At 39.3% G+C, this 18,790-nt stretch overlaps 1 protein-coding gene across 4 annotated transcripts in view; it reads right to left on the minus strand.

Annotated features, from left to right (window-relative positions):
* The window catches only part of KIN (Kin17 DNA and RNA binding protein), a 39,088-nt gene that overhangs the window by 8,767 nt on the left and 11,531 nt on the right, over positions 1 to 18,790 (minus strand). For 3 of the 4 annotated variants that reach the window (XR_004248032.2, XR_009211067.1, XM_032151847.2), the window contains exons 6-12: positions 17,851 to 17,899; positions 16,913 to 16,973; positions 11,259 to 11,388; positions 8,097 to 8,147; positions 5,761 to 5,829; positions 4,495 to 4,594; positions 1,923 to 2,023 (exon numbers count right to left, since the gene is read on the minus strand). Coding sequence is in view for 2 of the 4 variants with exons in the window: in XM_032151847.2 (XP_032007738.1) it covers positions 1,923 to 2,023; positions 4,495 to 4,594; positions 5,761 to 5,829; positions 8,097 to 8,147; positions 11,259 to 11,388; positions 16,913 to 16,973; positions 17,851 to 17,899 (561 nt within the window). In the remaining 2 variants the exon portion in view is untranslated. Of the gene's footprint in view, positions 1 to 1,665; positions 2,024 to 4,494; positions 4,595 to 5,760; positions 5,830 to 8,096; positions 8,148 to 11,258; positions 11,389 to 16,912; positions 16,974 to 17,850; positions 17,900 to 18,790 lie in introns of those variants that run through there. The other variant, XM_032151781.2, reaches the window with a different exon arrangement.

Genomic DNA, 18,790 nt, shown 5'->3' on the forward strand with positions numbered 1-18,790 from the left:
ATGTTAAAAATCTGCTTGATATATGCATAAATTTCAAATATTATCAATGACATGAAAACTTAAGGTGCCAGAAATGATAAAAATAACCACTTGCAAAGTGTGATGACATATGCACATACAGAGATTTTTTTTTTTTAATGAGGACAGGCTGAAGAAAAGAAAAAAAATTAGGAGATAGATTCCCCTTTTTTTTTTGAAACGGAGTCTCACTGTCACCCAGGCTGTAGTAAGTGGCACAATCTCGGCTCACTGCAACCTCTGCCTCCCAGGTTCAAGCGATTCCCCTGCCTCAGTCTGCCAAGCTGGGACTTCAGGCATTTGCCACTGCGCCCAGCTAATTTTTGTATTTTTAGTGGAGACGGGGGTTTCTCCATGTTGGCCAGGCTGGTCTCGAACTCCTGACCTCAGGTGATCCGTCCGCCTCGGCCTCCCAAAGTGCTGGAATTATAGGCATGAGCCACCATGCCCAGCTGGTAGATTCCCTCTTCTAAAACAAGTACATGTTGTTTTGCAATCAAATAGAAAGGCTTTTCACACGGATTTGCTCCTAAGTTCTACCTCAGTACATAAGATGAAACTGGGTCTACAGTGCAGAAGGTGAGAAATTAGCTTTTGATGAATGGACACAACCTGCGAACCAAAGGTATCGAGATGGAACTCAACATAGCCTCAACAGTAATCAGTTGTTTTGTGTTTCCCTGAGATGAAAACATGAAACAGGATCTGCATTTGATAGCACTATGAAATTAATAAGGTAAGTTTCATGCATGGTCCATACAAAAAAAAAAAAAAAAAAGAAATAAGGGAAGGATAAGCAAGTTGTCAAGGAAATACTGGATTTTCTATTGCCTTATGCTGACAGAGTCAGAGAAAATCTAGTCTTTTGTTAAAAGTCAATCTGCTAATTTAGTCAGACTGACATGTTCCTCAATGCCAAGTAAGAGTCCTTTTTCCCTTTTTTCCCCTTAGTTTACATTAGTAACAGTTAGCGAGTAACAGTTTCTACGTTAGCATTGTCAGGATCAGAAAAAAAAAGAAAAGAAAAGCTTGATTTACTGAAATGAGAATTCTCTCAAATAAGGACCTAAATGGTTTTTCCAGAAAACCTTCCTAGACACAAATTCTCTCACAGGTCCATGGGCTTAGGGGGCCTATAAACTCCCCAAGAGAACAAATAAAATTTGGCAATTATGTGCAATGTTTTGAAGAGTCTAAACTTTCATTAAACTCTCTAAGTGATCTATTACTCCCAAGCTCCCCCAGAGATGCTAAAATTGACTGTACTGGAGATGAAAAATTCTTTTGTTTAGCATCAAAGATATGCAGTGCAGTAGTTCAGAGTTCTAAAAGGAAACTTTCTTTCTGAAGGTATCTCAGACCTCACTCACAGACCGGTCAGTGAAATATCAGTTCTAAGTCAATAACCAACTTTATTTGTAAGTCAGAGTTCTTTAAATTACTGTATTGATCTCTGCTACCTTAAATCCTTTATGAAAAAAGGGAAGACATTTTAAAAAGTGGTTGACCTCTGTGGTTCCCTCCCTCTTGACAATGAGTCTACTTCCCCCACTAACTTTACTATGCCAAATTGAGTTTTATATTCGATATAAGGGGGAAAATGGATATAAAACTGTACCTGTTATACACCAAGATTGGCTGGGGGATTATGATTAATTTTTATAATTATTTATATTAAATTTTTTTTGGGTTTTATGCATGAGTACACATTTCTTTTGTAATCAGAAAATAAAATACTTTAGCAATGGCAGAGTCACTGGAGAAAATAAGCTTACAGATTTCCAAATAGAATAGAAGGCTAACAAAAAACTCAAATTCTAAAATAAATAACAATCCAATTAAAAAGAACTATGGCACATTTTTAAAGCATTTTGAAATTTCTGTCTTTGTGTAAACAAACTTACAGTTTCAATGACGATAGTAGCTGAAAAAGTCTTCTCATTGATGGATTCTAGGGTACCTTCATTTCCTCTGTAACCTCCATTTAAAACTAGAATTCTTTTTCCTATGATGGAAAAGAATATAAAAATTAATGTGAAGAAATATCTCCACTTTTCTTCTAACTTGTTACAGCAAAATGTACTACACCAAATAAACATAATAAAAAACAAAACTCTTTTTCTTAGAAGTTGTCAATCATTTAAGAAGTGTGTAGTATTTTAGTGCAGTGTATGGATACTTCCACTACTCGAACATTCTAAAGACTTCTCATTTTTCCCCCAATTATTTGTTAAAGGAATATATATGTTTTACTTTAAGACTGCAAAGAATATAAGGTACTTGGAGAAAATGTTCAGAGTCCAGAAGTAATCAGAGAAAATTTAGCTTACTTTGTCTCTTTGCAAAATTCATAAGATGGTTTGGCAGTTTTACAAAAATTTAAACTTATACCTAACACGTGACTGAGCCATTCTATGTATTTACCCAAGAAAAAAGAAACCAGATATCCACACGAAGCTTTGTACATATATGTTCACAGTAGTTTTATTTTTAACAGCCAAAAGCTGTAAATAAGCCAAATGTCTATCAATAGATAACTGGATAAACGAAGTGGTACAGCAGTCCGCCCTTATCCCAGGTTCTGGTTACTCTCAGCATGGTCCAAAAATAGGTGTGTACAGTACAATAAAATATTTTGAGAGAAAGAGACCACATTCACGTAACTTTTATTATAGTATATTATTATAATTGCTCTATTTTATTATTAGTTATTATTCTCAATGTTTTACTGTGCCTAATTCATAAGTTAAACTTTATTATAGGTATGTATGTAGAAAAAAACATAGTATATGTAGTGTTTGGTATTATCCATGGTTTCAGGCATTCACTGGTGGTCTTGGAAGGTATAGGATAAGGGGAGAATACTGCATATCCATACAATGACATACAGCAAGAAAAAAGAATGAACTACAGATACATTTCACCACATAGGTGAATCCAAAATAATTATGCTGAGTGAAAGTAGCCAGACCAGAAAACAGGATACATTTATATTTATAGAAACTTAATTTATATAAAATTCTAGAAAAATATGAACTGAACTATAGTGACAGAAAGCATGTCAGCAGATGCCGAGGAAGACAGAGGATGCAGGAGCAAAAGGGAGGAGGGAGGCATTAGAGAGGGAAATTAGGGGATCTATTCATCATCTTGATTGTAGTGATGGTTTTATGGAAGTAGGCACATGTTCAAACTTATCAAATTGTATACTTTACATATGTGTGATTTATTGTACATCAATTCTACCACAATAAAGCTAACACAAATTTTTCTAATCTGTAAAAAGAATTTTTACTTTAGGGGGAAAAAGAATAAAGAATATGATAATTGGAAGTTCCAGAGACTGATGTTATCACTACATTGGCAATGACACCCCCAGGAAGATTTTGAGTCAGAGGTAAACAACCTGGTCAAAGTAGTGTTTGTACTCAGATACGGATAAGTTTCCAAAAGGCAAAGACACCTAAGGGGAAAAAAAGCAAAATAACACAGACTTTCACTTGACTATCACAGAGAGCTAAACAAATACATTACAGATTGAACATTCCTAATCTGAAAATTTGAAAAGCTCCAAAATCTAAAATCTTTTGAGTGCTGACATCATGCCACAAGTGGAAAATTCCACACCTGACCTCCTGTGACAGGTCACTGTCAAGATGCAATCAAAATTACTTAAAATATTGTATAAAATTACCTTCAGGCTATGTGTGTAAGGTGTATATAAAACATAAATGAGGATGAGTACGGTGGCTCACACCTGTAATTCCAGCCCTTTGGGAGGCTGAGGTGGGTGGATCACTTGAGGTCAGGAGTTTGAGACCAGCCTAGCCAACATGGTGAAGCCCCATCTTTACTAAAAATACAAAAATTAGCCAGATGTGGCGATGCATGCCTGTAGTCCCAGCTACTTGGGAGGCTAAGGCAGGAAAACTGCTTGACCCGAGAGGTGGAGGTTGCAGTGAGTCAAGATCGTGCCACTACACTCCAGCCTGGGTGACAGAGTGAAACTGTGTCTCAAAAATAAATAAATAAATAAAAATAAAATAAAACATAAATCAATTTCATGTTAAGACATGGGTTCCAATCCTAAGATATCCAATTATGTATATGCAAATTCCAAAATCCAAAATTGGAAACACTTCTGGTCCAGGCATTTCAGATGAGAGATTCTCAACCTATAACCATAAGCCTAATATAACAAATGCTATCCATATATGTCTACGTTTTGCTCCAGGAAAAAAAAAAAAAAAGTATTCCAGGAAAGGAAAATCCATTGATGCCACAAAACAGCTTCATCAGAGAGCCAGTAAACTACAATGCCCTTGAATCCAATCAGAGATGAGTTACCCTGGCAGTTAATGTCGCCAAGACAGAAAAATAACTACAACCATCAAGTACTGTCAAAATACAGTGGTTTAAAAATGGAACCGCTCATTTTGATGGCATATGTATTAAATGGTCTGCAAACAGATTTACCTGGTGCTGGAATTACTGTCTCTAAATGAGTCTGGTCAAGTTTCAGCTTGTCTCCAGAATCAATCATCTTTACAACAGCCGTATATTTGTCAATTACTTCCTGTCATGTAAAATGAACACTTTCATAATAGAATATGTGCACACTCATTTAAAAGGTCAAAAGCAAGAGAAATGAAGACAAATAAAATATCAATCAAAAGAAAGAGCAACTCCTTCTACAAATGACAATTTTCTAGATTGCATACATGATTTCCCAGTCTATGGTTCTCAATAAAGAACTCAATTCAAAGCTTAGTAAAGGTTTTCATCTGGAAAGAATAACAGATTGGTGGTCCTGGAATAAGACTTTAAGAAATCTAACAAGAGGGGTAGTATTGCCTAGCTTAATGTACAGTGGAAGAAGGGCAATAGGCATGCACAAGGCTGGGTGCTAGAATAAAACTAAATTTAGGAAAGGCAAAAAGGGAGAAAAGGCCTAGAATACTGATACAAACTTTAAAATCTCAGAGTAGGCCAGGTGCGGTGGCTCACACCTGTAATCCCAGTACTTTGGGAGGCTGAGGCAGGTGGATCACCTGAGGTCAGGAGTTTGAGACCAGCCCGGCCGACTTGGTGAAACCCCGTCTCTACTAAAAATACAAAAGTTAGCCAGGTGTGGTGGTGGGCGCCTGTAATCCCAGCTACTCGGGAGGCTGAGGCAGGAGAATCACTTGAACCTGGGAGGCAATGGTTGCAATGAGCCGAGATCGCATCACTGTACTCCAGCCTGGGCAACAGAGCCAGACGCTGTCTCAGAAATAAAAATAAAAATAAAAATAAATAAAATCCCAGAGTAGCCAAAAGACAGTCTCTCAAGCAAAACACAAGAAGTCCTCATAAGACCTCTGACAGCATAATTATTAGGCTGGTGTAAAAGTAATTGCAGTTTTTGCCATTACTTTTAATATATGGCCTATCATTAAAAAATAAAATACATTTTACTGACAAGCAAGGCATGCATGCTGAGGTTTTAAGGAGTTGCTGACGGGACTTCATACATACAATCTGTCCTAGTAAGAAAACAGATCAACGTTGAGTATAAACTACGGAAGAAAAAGAAATATTTCTCCAACAATCATGAATTCAGCTTCCATTTCATGGAATAATCAAGAATTTTAGACACAATACTTCTGCTACTAGGACTTGATTTTCAAGAAATACCAAAATAGCTTCACTCAGTGACCCAAGCTTTTTTCACAAATTCCATTCATAATTGCATGTCCTTACCTTAACAATAGCCTTTTTCTTATGATATTTCTCTCCCAGTTTCTTGGTTATAATTTTCACAATAATTTCCTAGGAAATAATAACAAAAAAGAGATGAAAGGAAAGACAGAAGTGATTATTTGTAATTTACTTCTTCCTTTTAAACTATGTTCACCCAAAACCACAGGAAAATGTAACTGCCCTGCCAAATAAGAAATGCTGGAGTTCTCTGCCTTCCCTACAATGAAAAACATTTCCTTAGCAATCTTTTATTCCTTCTTCCCCTTTCTGTTCAACGTGGTTAGCAAGAGGAAAAAATATATATACATATATATACAAAATGTCTGATTTCTACATTGAAGATTTCTGGAAATCTAGGACTGTTATCCGTAAATCAACTCTAATCGGTAAATCTCAACTCTAGTACTTCATGTCTTTCGTAGATAGTTTCTTTCCATTGCAGGAAGTGAAAAACACTGAGTTGTTCACTGCTGATAAAAACTCAGATTGCAAGAGACTCACTGGAAATTGCAAGGCACTGAGCCTTCAAGCTTATGCAGGACAGTTCTCACTATGCCCCTTTCTCATTAAGTTGCTTTGAATTTTCATACAAATGGGATTCCTCCAGATTAGTTATAGCTAAAGGTATTGTTCTTCTGACCATCTAATTCTCAAATGGGAGGGAAATCTGGGCTTACTTCTTATGAATGAATTCAGAGTTTGCTTCTTTACCATTTTTTCCTGATTTGGATTAGTTGTCTAAAAACTAATAATGAAAATTAAATTGCCTAACAATGCAATATTCACTACAATGATTCTATATTTGCTACTTCAAGTGAATATATCAAAGAGATGGTCAAGTATTTCATAAAGCCATGCTTAAAATCATACTACTTTAGGAAGGACTTTGGGGAGAGGGTATTTAATAGTAGAAAGATATGTTTATGGAAAAATGTGAATGGTCTTATTCTGAAATCTCTCTTTTAAGACTTTCTAAATGAAGCCAATTAATGCCAACACAACTTCTCCAATTTAGTCATACTATTTTCTGGGCTAATTTCTCAAAGGCTCTCATGGGTTCACACTCTAGTAATTGGAAGATAATTCATTACATCACTGTACTTATTGGCCCTTGTCCACAGTAGATCTGTTAAAAATCTTTCCTTTCTGAGTTTAAAAACTAGGCACAGTGGGCCAGGTGTGGTGGCTCACGCCTGTAATCCCAGCACTTTGGGAGGCTGACGCAGGTGGATCACCTGAGGTCTGGAGTTTGAGACCAGCCCGATCAACAAGGAGAAACCCCGTCTCTACTAAAAATACAAAATTAGCCGGATGTGGTGGCCCATGCCTGTAATCTTAGCTACTAGGGAGGCTGAGGCAGGAGAATTGCTTGAAGTCAGGAGGCAGAGATTGCGGTGAGCTGAGATCGCGCCATTGCACTCCAGCCTGGGCAACGAGAGCGAAACTCCATTTCAAAAAAAAAAAAAAATTAGGCACAGTGGCTCGGGTCAGTAATCCTAACACCCTGGGAAGTCGAGGCAGGAGGATCACTTGAGGCTACTATGTTGACCAGCCTGGCAAAAGAGTAAAACCTTGTCTCTACAAAAAATACAAAAATTGGCAGGGCATTAGTGGTGCATGCTTGTAGTCCTAGCTACTCTGGAAGCTGAGGTGGGAGGATCGCTTGAGGCCAGGAGTTTCAGACCAGCCTGGTCAATAGAGCAAGACCCTGTCTCTATTTAAAAATAAAAAAAAGAATAAGACACTCTGAAAGTTTTACGAAAATGTCACATCTCAGTTAAGTCTAAAATATGGCATCAATAAATAATCATTTTAAAATATTGTTAAATGTTTAAAAACTATTTTTAAATTATTTTAAAACAATAAGCAATAATAAATAAGCAATAAAATATAAAACTCCCTTGAGTTTGTGAAATTAAAGCTTGCTTTTCTCCACAATGTACCTATTAATAAATGGACATTCTAGTTCCAATAAGTTGTAAATTGAAAACCAACACTTGAGCATTTACAGTTCTACTTTTTGAACTCATTTCTGAAAACATAACCTTTTGTCTTACAGCAAAAATTGAAAATTCCTGGCTCAAATTCAAGATGTCCATAAACAAGTTTAGTACTAAACTTAACATTATTAGTCTATAAGCATGAAGTAACTCTCCAATAGAGGTGCAACCAATAATTAAAGATCTAATAGGAAGAAAAGTCATTGTAAGTTATAACTAACTCTATCTATATAGAACATACGTGTTTGAAAAGTTTAGTTACTTATACCAAATGCTAGTTAAATCATTCACTTAAATATACGTTTAGAACTTAAGAAACTCCAGCTGAATACTTACAGGCTGTAGCCAGTAGTCTGTTCGGGCGGTTCTTTTCTTTTCCTCTTCAATCTGTAGAACACATAATGTCTTAAAATTATCTCCCTAAAATCCTCACTGGATTTCAAAATACTATTCTATTCAGCAAAATAACACCATAAAACTGTGAAGTCTTCTACTTCACAGAAGACCAATGACATAATTTGCGAGCTCTGATAAATAAACATTATTTGTCATTAGTTTTTGATTTAAAAAATACTTGCATTTTAAAAAGTATATAATAAAGCAAGTCAACTGACCTAGGAAGCAAACAGACACAACTCCTATTCAGCTGCAAGACCAGCCAGTACCTGCCCTCACCCACTTTCTCCCATATGACTGTCAGAAGCTGGAAAAGAGGCCACGTTTTCATGCAGTAAAATCGTAACACATGGATCAATGTAGCACAGCGTGGTTAAGTATACAGCCTGGTAGCAAACAGGGGGTTCCCTGTTTGAAAATGACAGTAAAGCTCATGAATGAAAGGGAAGAAAAATACCACCAAGAGATAAATAAATGAGAGTGACCAAAAGAAAAGAGCGCTGTCTGGCTGTATGGCGAAAATATCGAATCTTTTTCTTTCTCAACTGCTTACAGTTAACCCTAAGTACCAATTTTCAATGGGATCAAACAATGTAATAATCCCTTGGTTGATTCGAAACCTCATTTTAGGCTGGGCGCAGTGGCTTATGCCTGTAATCCCAGCACTTTGGGAGGCCGAGGTGGGTGGATCACGAGGTCAGGAGTTTGAGACTAGCCTGGCCAAAACGGTGAAATCCTGTCTCTACTAAAAGTACAAAAATTAGTCAGGCATGGTGGTGCATGCCTGTAGTCCCAGCTACTCGGGAGGCTGAGACACGAGAATTGCCTGAACCCTGTGAGGCGGAGGTTGCAGTGAGCTGAGGTCACATCGCTGCACTCCAGCCTGGGCCATAGAGTGACACTCCATCTCAAAACAAAACAAAACAAAAAAAACCTCATTTTAAATCCTTCAACTTTTCAACAATATTCTAAAATTAGTATGCATTATATTTAAAGAAGGTCGATTTGGCTTTCCATTTTACTTTGAATAAAATTAAACTTAAAAAATCCCTGTCACAGCATGTAAGACCTCTGTGGTGTTGGCCCTCCTGGCTCTCTGATCTCAAACGCCACCAGGTGCTTGCTGCACTCCAGTCCTGTGGGCCTTTCCTTCAGATGCTTGATCGTTCCTGTCTAGGCACTGTTCACAGGATCTCTCCCCAGGCCCTACCCTCATACCTCCTTGGCACTCAGCGTTTTGTGATCACTCACTGGTTCACTGCTGAGCAGCTCTGTCGTTAGAATGAAAGCTCCATGACTAACAAGGACTGTTTTTCTTTCTACTATACAGACCTGGGGCCTTACACAATGTGCAGCATGTAACAGTGACTCAGTTTCATAGTATATTCATCTTGTATTATACTTGAAGTTCTTTAGATCGTCCTGAATGGTGTGAGGACTAGGAACAGAGAAGATTAACAGCCAGCCGGGTGCAGTGGCTCACACCTTGTAATCCCAGGACTTTGGGAGGCCGAGGCGGGCAGATCACCTGAGGCCAGGAGTTCAAGATCAGCCTGGCCAGCATAGTGAAATTCCGCCTCTACTAAAAATATAAAAAATTAGCCAGGCATGGTGGCAGGTGTCTGTAATCCCAGCTACTCAGGAGGCTGAGGCAGGAGAATCACTTGAACCTGGGAGGTGGAGGGTGCAGTGAGCTGGGATTGCACCACTGCACTCCAGCCTGAGCGACAGAACACAGAGCAGGACTCCGTCTCAAAAAAAATAAAAAACAAAAAACAAAGACTGAATGGCATTTTCTATCCCTTCACAATGAAGATGAAAAGAAATGAGGAGACAGAGGAAATAATATTAAAGAAAAAAAGTTAGCTTCTTGTATCCATTTACTCTTTCTCTTCTATCCTGCCTCTTCTCCTTTCCCACTTGTTTTCTTAATTCATTGATAAGGTAGGCTATGTGTTAGAATGGAGAAGGGGATAGTTAGGAATATATTAAGAACCTCCTGCAGAATTACTCTAGAGTCTTGGGTAGATTTAGAGCCCAAATATGGCCCTAAATATGGATAATCATGTATTTCCAGTGATTTTTCACATAGACTTAGCCATCAGGCTAAATCAAATTAAAACCATGTCACACTGGGCCAGGTGCAGTGGCTCTCACCTGTAATCCCAGCAATTTGGGAGGCCAAGATAGGCATATCATTTGAGGTCAGGAGTTTGAGACCAGCCTGGCCAACATGGTGAAACCCTGTCTCTACTAAAAATACAAAAATTAGCCGGGTGTGGTGGCACACATTTGCAATCCCAGCTACTCGGGGAGGCTGAGGCAGGAGAATCTCTTGAACCTGGGGGGTGGAGACTGCAGTGAGCCGAAATTATACCACTGCACTCTGGCCTGGGCAACAGAGAGAGACTGTCTCAACAACAACAACAACAACCAGAAAAAAACATGTCACAGCTTTCTCTTGCTAGCTAGGAGGTGCTAAGTGGAAGTCAAAGTCAACAGGAGAGTAGCGGTTGAAGGAGGGAGGCCAACCACGAAGGACTCCAATTTCTAATTGAAAGGGACCGTAACAGCGCAGGGAGTTTCAAAGACAGCACCTGAGGCATTAAAAGAAACCTATTCAGGTGGAGCATGGTGGCTCATGCCTGTAATCCCAGCATTTAGGAGTCCGAGGTGGGTGGATGACTTGAGGTCAGGAGTTCGAGATCAGCCTGGCAAACACGGTGAAACCCCATCTCTACTAAAAATACAAAAATTAGCTGGGTACGGTGGCAAGCGCCTGCAATCCCAGCTACTTGGGAGGCTGAGCCAGGAGAATCATTTGAACCTGGGAAGCGGAGGTTGCAGTGAGCCGAGATGGTGCCACTGCACTCTAGCCTGGGCAACAGAGCGAGACTCCATCTCAAAAAAATAAAAAATAAATAAATAAATAAACCCATTTAGAGGGGCTCCAACTCCAGTTCGGGAACTGTATGTAGCTAGGTCACTATTCCCTAGTCTGTACATGATAATTTTCCTAATTTTCTATTAATCTAATAAATGGTGAAATGATTTAATTTTCCTTGGGTTCTAAGGTGTCCACATGCAGTCCATAAACTGTACCTCCATTATTTCATCCAGTGCAGATTTCTTTTTCTTCTTTTCTTTAGACTGAGCTGAGCTCTGGGAAGATTCTTTTCGTTTCACTGATGCTGAACTTCCTATTGTCTTCAGTGCACTTGGTCCCAGAGTACTGATGAACAGGAGAACCATGCTTGTTACCAAGAACCATACATAAACCAATGCTTTACGATGTGCAAAATTCACAATATAGAATCAATGTGTGACATATTAATTTACAGGAGATTAGTGAAAACCATGGAGTACCTGTCCACATCTCTTACAGAACTATCAGCACTGTGTGAGCATTTAACCCGTGCTGTCTTTAACTCTCTGTACCTATCAGCACTGTGTGAGCATTTAACCCGTGCTGTCTTTAACTCTCTGTACCTATCAGCACTGTGTGAGCATTTAACCCGTGCTGTCTTTAACTCTCTGTACCTTCTCCTCACTCCTTCGGTCAGTGCTACTATACTCTGTATAGCAGAATGATGGTAGGCAGCTTAGGCTTTGGTGTTGAGCAGATCAGGGTTTGAGGCTACTTCTATTAGAACCTGGAGTAGTCCACTTTCCTAAGCCTCAAATCTTCATCTATAAATGAAGATAATAACATGACCCAACTCCTAACTCAAATGCAAGAATTAAATGACATGTTTTCAAATGACCGGTTTAAGTCTAGCATGTTACTCTTAGTTCTGGTTTTGTAAAGCAAAGTTCTCAACGTGTTACTTAAAAGTTTTTAATTGCTCCCGACTGCCCAGAGTTAACAGTGTAAATCCTTTTTTTCGAGATGGAGTCTCACTCTGTCGCCCTGGCTGGAGTGCAGTGGCGCGATCTTGGCTCACTGCAACCTCCGCCTCCCAGGTTCAAGCGATTCTCGTGCCTCAGCCTCCCAAGTAGCTGGGATTACAGGCACCCGCCACCACGCTGGGCTAATTTTTGTATTTTTAGTAGAGATGGGGTTTCACAATGTTGGCCAGGCTGGTCTTGAACTCTTGACCTCAGGTGATCCACCTGCCTTGGCCTCCCAAAGTGCTGGGATTACAGGCATGAGCCACTGCGCCCGGCTGACAGTGTAAATTCTAAATTCTTTACTGCCAATATACAACTGTCACCATTGGCCCCAGAATACCATTCTAGTCACCATCCCTGACTTACTATGTACACCAGCCACTAAGAACAATTTGCTATTGACTGAGCCATGCCCTATGCTTTCAGCCTCTGAAAATTTGCACATGCCTTGTTTTATACCTAAAATAATCTCTCCTTTTATCTCCGTTTGTTAAAATTCTTTAAGGTCCATTCTTCACGAGGGTTCTTGGATCTTGCAGTGTTTTGAACTGCCACAGTGCCTTGTGGCATGCATCACATTGCACCTTGTATGATAATCATTTGTATGTACGACTCCTCTCTTGTAGTACGGAGGAACCATCTATTTTTTCCTGCAAAGTAGCAGTACTATCTTGTAACTGACATTAAATAGATGCTCCATTAATATTTGCTGATCAAATGACTTTTACCCATCTAATCATTTAATGTGTCATATTTACAAAAGATGAAGCAAAGGATAAATATTTACACAAAGCTACCATGGAGCTAACCAAGAAAAAAGTACAGGATAGTAGAGAATACAACAGATTTATTATTTTCCTTTATTTGGACTTTAAAAAATGCATTTAAAGGTAGCATTAGATTGATGAACTGCTGGGTTACTTTAAGCTTGAAGTCAACTAAAACCCCTACTTCTTTTCTCTATGGAGAATTGTAGGTAAGGACTCTGTCACTCTGTTTTTATGGGGGTTGTTTTTCTTTACCTGTCAGGCTTTCCATTTACCTTTGTAAAATTTTACTCACTGGGTTTTGACCTGTAATTCAACCCACTGAACATATATTTAAACTCTGATTCTATTACTGAATGCATTACCCAGGGTGTGAAAACTATAAATAATGGACATGGGTTTTGAACAGGCCAAATCCATGTAAAGATAAGCTCCTCAGCTTGCTACTTAAATGTTCTTTAGATTTAAGTGTACTTTGAACTAGGGATCTAGGGATAATTCAGATCATAATCAACCACAATATGTCTACAAAACAGGCACTAATTAACCCTAGCAAAAGAGGAGTTAGGATTAGGCGGTTATTTTGGCTTGAGTGATCACCCCTTCCTCGTCTCATGTTCACAAACTACCTATTTCCTATCGTAATCTGTTGGAAATGCTTGTTAATCTATTATTTTCTAAAGATTTTTCTCCACTTAAAAAAATATATTTGCTTATTTTTCTGCCTTCTGACTCCTCTACCAATCTCCATGATACCTCAGAGGTTCTCAACAGTGAGTCTCCAAATATTAATACATCTATAAATTATTTCAGTATTTTGGTATTAATCTCAGCTTAGACACTTGAGTTTATTTAAGGCTATTATTTACTCTTCTTAAAACTCAGCTGGGCCGGGCACGGTGGCTCATGCCTGAAATCCCGGCACTTTGGGAGGCTGAGACAGGTGGATCATTTGAGGTCAAGAGTTTGAGACCAGCCTGACCAACATGGTGAAACCCAGTTTCTCCTAAAAATACAAAAAAATTAGCCGAGCATGGTGGTGCATGCCTGTACTCCCAGCTACTTGGGAGGCCGAGGCAGGAGAATCGCTTGAACTTGGAAGGCAGAGGTTATGGTCAGCCGAGATCATGCCACTGCACTCCAGCCTGGGCAACAAGAGCGAAATTCCGTCTCAAAAACAAAAAAAAAAAGAAAAAGAAAATTTACTCAGCATCATTAAATGCTTAGAATGTGTTAATAATGGGGAAAAAGATGACCAGAAGAGCCCAGCAAAATCTCAGGGTGAAGTGGGAAAACAGATGTAAAGGGCATTCCAGGAAGTGGAACAGCAGACGTAAAGGCAAGAAAGGACGAGACCCCAGGCTCATTTAAGACAGCACAAATCAATGAGCACAGCTGAGAGCAAATGGCAGGAGACACACAGGATCACCAAAGTCACTTAATAGTATGTAAAAAAATTCGAGGTCATCTTAGAGATGCTGAAACCAAGAGATGTTAATAAATGAGTGACATGGTAAGAGCTGAAGTTTAGAAAGGTCCTTTTGCTGGCAATATCAAGATTCCATTAGAAGGGTGAGAAACTGAGACAGGGGTAAGGCAGAGTTAAAATAAAATCAAGGCAAGATATGAATATGAGCAGAATGAAAATGGAAAGTAAGGCTCCTTGAATAGCCCTCATTTTTGCTTTCAGTAACTAGGGTGAATTCTAGCCCTTCTTAAAGGAGATAAAGAAGCCCAAAGGAGAAACGGAAATGAAAATCAAGTAAACTTTTTCAAGCAATAAGGGGGCTCATTTTCATGCCTCAACATAGCCTAAAATGTCCACTTTACATCATTTAATTTTTCTAGGTTTTAGATATATAAGAGATATAAATCCACAGGGGAATGAATCCCAAACTATATTATGTACCGTAATCTCAGAGAAAAAACGTTTTACATGTCTGTCAGTTGTATTACCTGTGACACTATTTACATACTTATACATATATTGTTCCTTATTCATGGACTCAAGTCACAACATATTAACATAGATAACTTATTAAATAAATTATCAAAATTGGTCAAATAAAACTAATATTTTTACTAATATCAAGGTTTGGCATAGGGGTACAGCAGGCTGAATAGACCCCCAAAAATATCAGGTCCTTATCCCTGAGACCTATCAGTGTTATGTTACCTAAGAAAAGAATCTTTGCAAATGAGATTAAGTTAAAGATCTCGAGATGAGGAGCTTGGCCTGGACTATCAGGGTGGACCCTAACTATAATCATCCCTTTTCTTGTAAGAGCAAGGCGGAGGGAGATTTGACACCTGGAGGAAAAGGTGATGTGAGGATGGGGCAAAGAGACATTTGAAGATGCTCATCTTAAATACTGTAGAGATGCAACCATGAGCCAAGTAATGCCGGCGGCCAACAGAGCTGGAAAAGGCAAGGGACAGATTCTTCCCCAGAGCTCAGATTCTTCCCCAGAGCACAGCCAGCAGGCTCCTTGATTTCAATCCAGCGATACTGACTCAGATCTGACCTCCAGAAAGATAACATATTTCTGTTGTTTTAAGCCACCCAGTTTGTGGTAATCTGTTATAGCGACCATGGAAAACTAATACAAGGGAGGTCAATTTGGGGAACACTGGAACCAATTTTAACAACCATCTACATCTAGGAATAACACATACTTCAAAAGAACAGACAGAAATGCATAAAGTTCTAAAAGTATAAGGCATGTGTGTTATATTTGAGCCGATCTTCCAGGTCATATCATGCCAATGTTAGACAATTCTTCCGGAATGTACCCAGATGTAGAACCCAAATAACCAACTTCTTGATGATATCTAATGTAGGTGCTAATTTTGAAATATTATTTTGACCAAAGTTAAGACATCTGGCAAATCATTTTAAAGCTGATCTATATTGCTGATTCAGCCTATCTATCTCCTTCCATACTCCTAGCCACTTATTCAATAGTGTAAATAAACAATGACCTATAAGCAAACCCGAAAAACTTAGATCTTAAAAAAACAACATGTAAAATACTAAGTAAAATAGAAAATATCACCCGGCTTAAAAGTAAATTCCAGTAGATGCTGATACTTGACTCTCTTGTCTTACTCATCTTTTTTAACCTCCATATCAAAACTGAATGTAGTGCATGTCAGAAATAGTGAATATAAGATTTGGTGAAAGAATACATAAAAATTGCAAGAGAAGATAATGTAGAAAGTAGGTAGAACTACCTGACCACATGCTATGCCAGGCTTTGGCAAACAACAGCCTAAGGGCCAAATGCCAGCTGCCACCTGCCACTGGCTTTTGTAAATAAATTTACTGGAACCCAGCCATGCTCAGTTCCTTCATGCACTGTCCTTCTCACTACAACAGCAGAGTTCAGTTATTGTGACAAAGACATCTGGCCAAAAAGCCTAAAATATTTACTATGTGGCTCTTACAGAAAAAGTTTGCTGACCCCTGCCCTGTGCTAGACCACCTAGAAGGGCGGGCAATGATTACTGAGTGTTTCCTGGTGTATTTACACTGTACTGGGGGCTACGAAGAGAGGTTGATAATCTCTATTCTCAGAAAACTCACAATGCAGCAAATAAAAGAAAAATACATACCCAGCTAACTTTTAGACTGTGACAAGTGGGCTAAGACAGGAAAAGAAACAGTTTTATATCACGAATAAGGAACCATTAAATGGAGAAGGATTCATGGAGAATCAAAAGTTTATTCATTTGAAACATATAATCAAAATGAGGCTTTCCTCAAAAACCAGGATCATCTCATCACAGGCAAATAGGAAAAGAATAGTTGCTAGCTGGGCACAGTAGGGCATGGCTGTAATCCCAGCTATTGATACCTGGGAGGCTGAGGCAGGAAGATCACCTTGAGCCCAGGAGTTCGAGGCCAGCCTGGGCAACATAGCAAGACCCCATCTCTTAAAAAAAAAAATTGCTAAAAAAACAATGCAACCAACAAAAAACCAAAAACAGGTGAAAACTACAACTAGAAAAAAATTATTCACAATACTTCAAAATGCAGTAACCAACATTTCACAAAAATCCTAAAGTTTTAAGATATCCGTGAATGATGCGGCTCACCTTGACTTGCAAGATGTTGCTCCGGATGAACTACATGCTCCTTTACTCAAATTAAACGTGACTAGAAGAAAAAAATGTTACTCCATATGTACATTTCAGGAAAATCATAATAAAACTTCTCAGATAAGATACTACAAAGTGTTCACAGAGGACCTCCAGGACATTTTCAATAAATGAGAGCTAAAATGTTCCTAAGCAGAGACCACACATTCCTGTAAAACGTCCCAGACTGACAGCCATAGAACAGGAGGAACCTCGCACGCCATGTCACCGTGGCGGACCACACAGGCGCTTCCCCGCTGTATCCCCATTTCCCCTGGGGAACAGTACTTCAATTCTGTTTGGGTCTCCACACCTCTTGCCTGTGGCTCAGGGGACATAACACCATTTTCATCTCTGGGGTAAATTCTGATTGTCTAAACCAATCAATATAATCCCAGTGACTGCTTTTTGGGTAGACATGTGACACAGTTCTGGCCAATGACATTTGAGAGGAAATCTATTGAAGGGAGGAGTGTCTTCTTGGAAAAGTATCCTTGCTCCTAACAGGATTCTAGAAGAGCATCCAGAGATGCTCTCTGCCATCCTCAAGACAATGCAGAGTCTGCATGTGATGGTTGGAGTGTTGGCAGCTACCCTGTGTCCATACGGCACGCAGAATCACCTTACCTCTGGGATTCTGGGATTCTTATTACGGCAAGATATTTCCTTATTGTTTAAGTTAATTGTAGTCAATTTTGTTACTTGTAGCTTCAGCTATCCTATCCAATTAATTCATTAGTATTACCTTTTCATTAAATCAATAAGAACAATGTAACTCAGACAGATTAGATGTCTTACTCCCAGATATGTTGACAATGCATATGTTGCATTTTTAACAAAGCCAATATAAAAGCATCTATGTTTAAAAAAAGAAAGAAAAGAAAAAATAAAACTACCTTTCTCTTCATCATTTTCTCTGCTTAATTCCGTAAAAGTAGGGACCTCCTAAAAAAAAGAAAGTTTTAAGGTTTTGGTGTACAGTGCACTTACTATCACCATTCAATAGGACTAAATTATGACTTGCTACCTGTGTTCCCAGGCAGCTCTAATACGCAAGTGATTAAGATCCTAATTAAGAAATTACATGCTTTTGGCCAGGCATGGTGGCTCACACCTGTAATCCCAGCACTTTGGGAGGCCGAGGCAGGTGGATCATGAGGTCAGGAGTTCAAGACCAGTCTGGCCAACATAGTGAAACCCTGTCTCTACTAAAAATACACAAAAAATTAGCCAGGCATGGTGGTATGCACCTGTAATCCCAGCTACTCAGGAGGCTGAGGCAGGAGAATCACGTAAACCTGGGAGGCGGAGGTTGCAGTGAGCCGAGATCGTGCCACTGCACTTCAGCCTGGACGACAGAATGAGACTCTGTCTCAAAAAAAAAAGAAAGAAAAAGAAATTACATCTTTTGGCCCAGTATGGTGGCTCATGCCTGTAATCCTAGCATTTTGGGAGGCCAAGACCGGTGGATCACCTGAGGTCAAGTATTCGAGACGAGCCTGGCCAACGTGGTGAAACCCTGTCTCTACTAAAAATACAAAAATTTAGCCGGGTGTGATGGTGGGCGCCTGTAATGCCAGCTACTCAGGAGGCTGAGCCAGGAGAATCGCCTGAACCCAGGGGGTGACTGTTGCAGTGAGCCGAGATCGCGTCACTTCACTCCAGGTTGGGTGAAAGAACGAGACAAGCCTGGCCAACCTGGTGAAACCCCATCTCTACTAAAAATACAAAAATTAGCCGGGCATGGTGGCAGGTGCCTGTAATCCCAGCTACTCGGGAGGCTGAGGCAGGAGAATCGCTTGAACCTGGGAGGCGGAAGTTGCAGTGAGCTGAGAT

This window comes from Hylobates moloch, unplaced genomic scaffold, assembly GCF_009828535.3.
Source record: "Hylobates moloch isolate HMO894 unplaced genomic scaffold, HMol_V3 SCAFFOLD_2, whole genome shotgun sequence".
Classification (NCBI taxonomy): Eukaryota; Metazoa; Chordata; class Mammalia; order Primates; family Hylobatidae; genus Hylobates; species Hylobates moloch.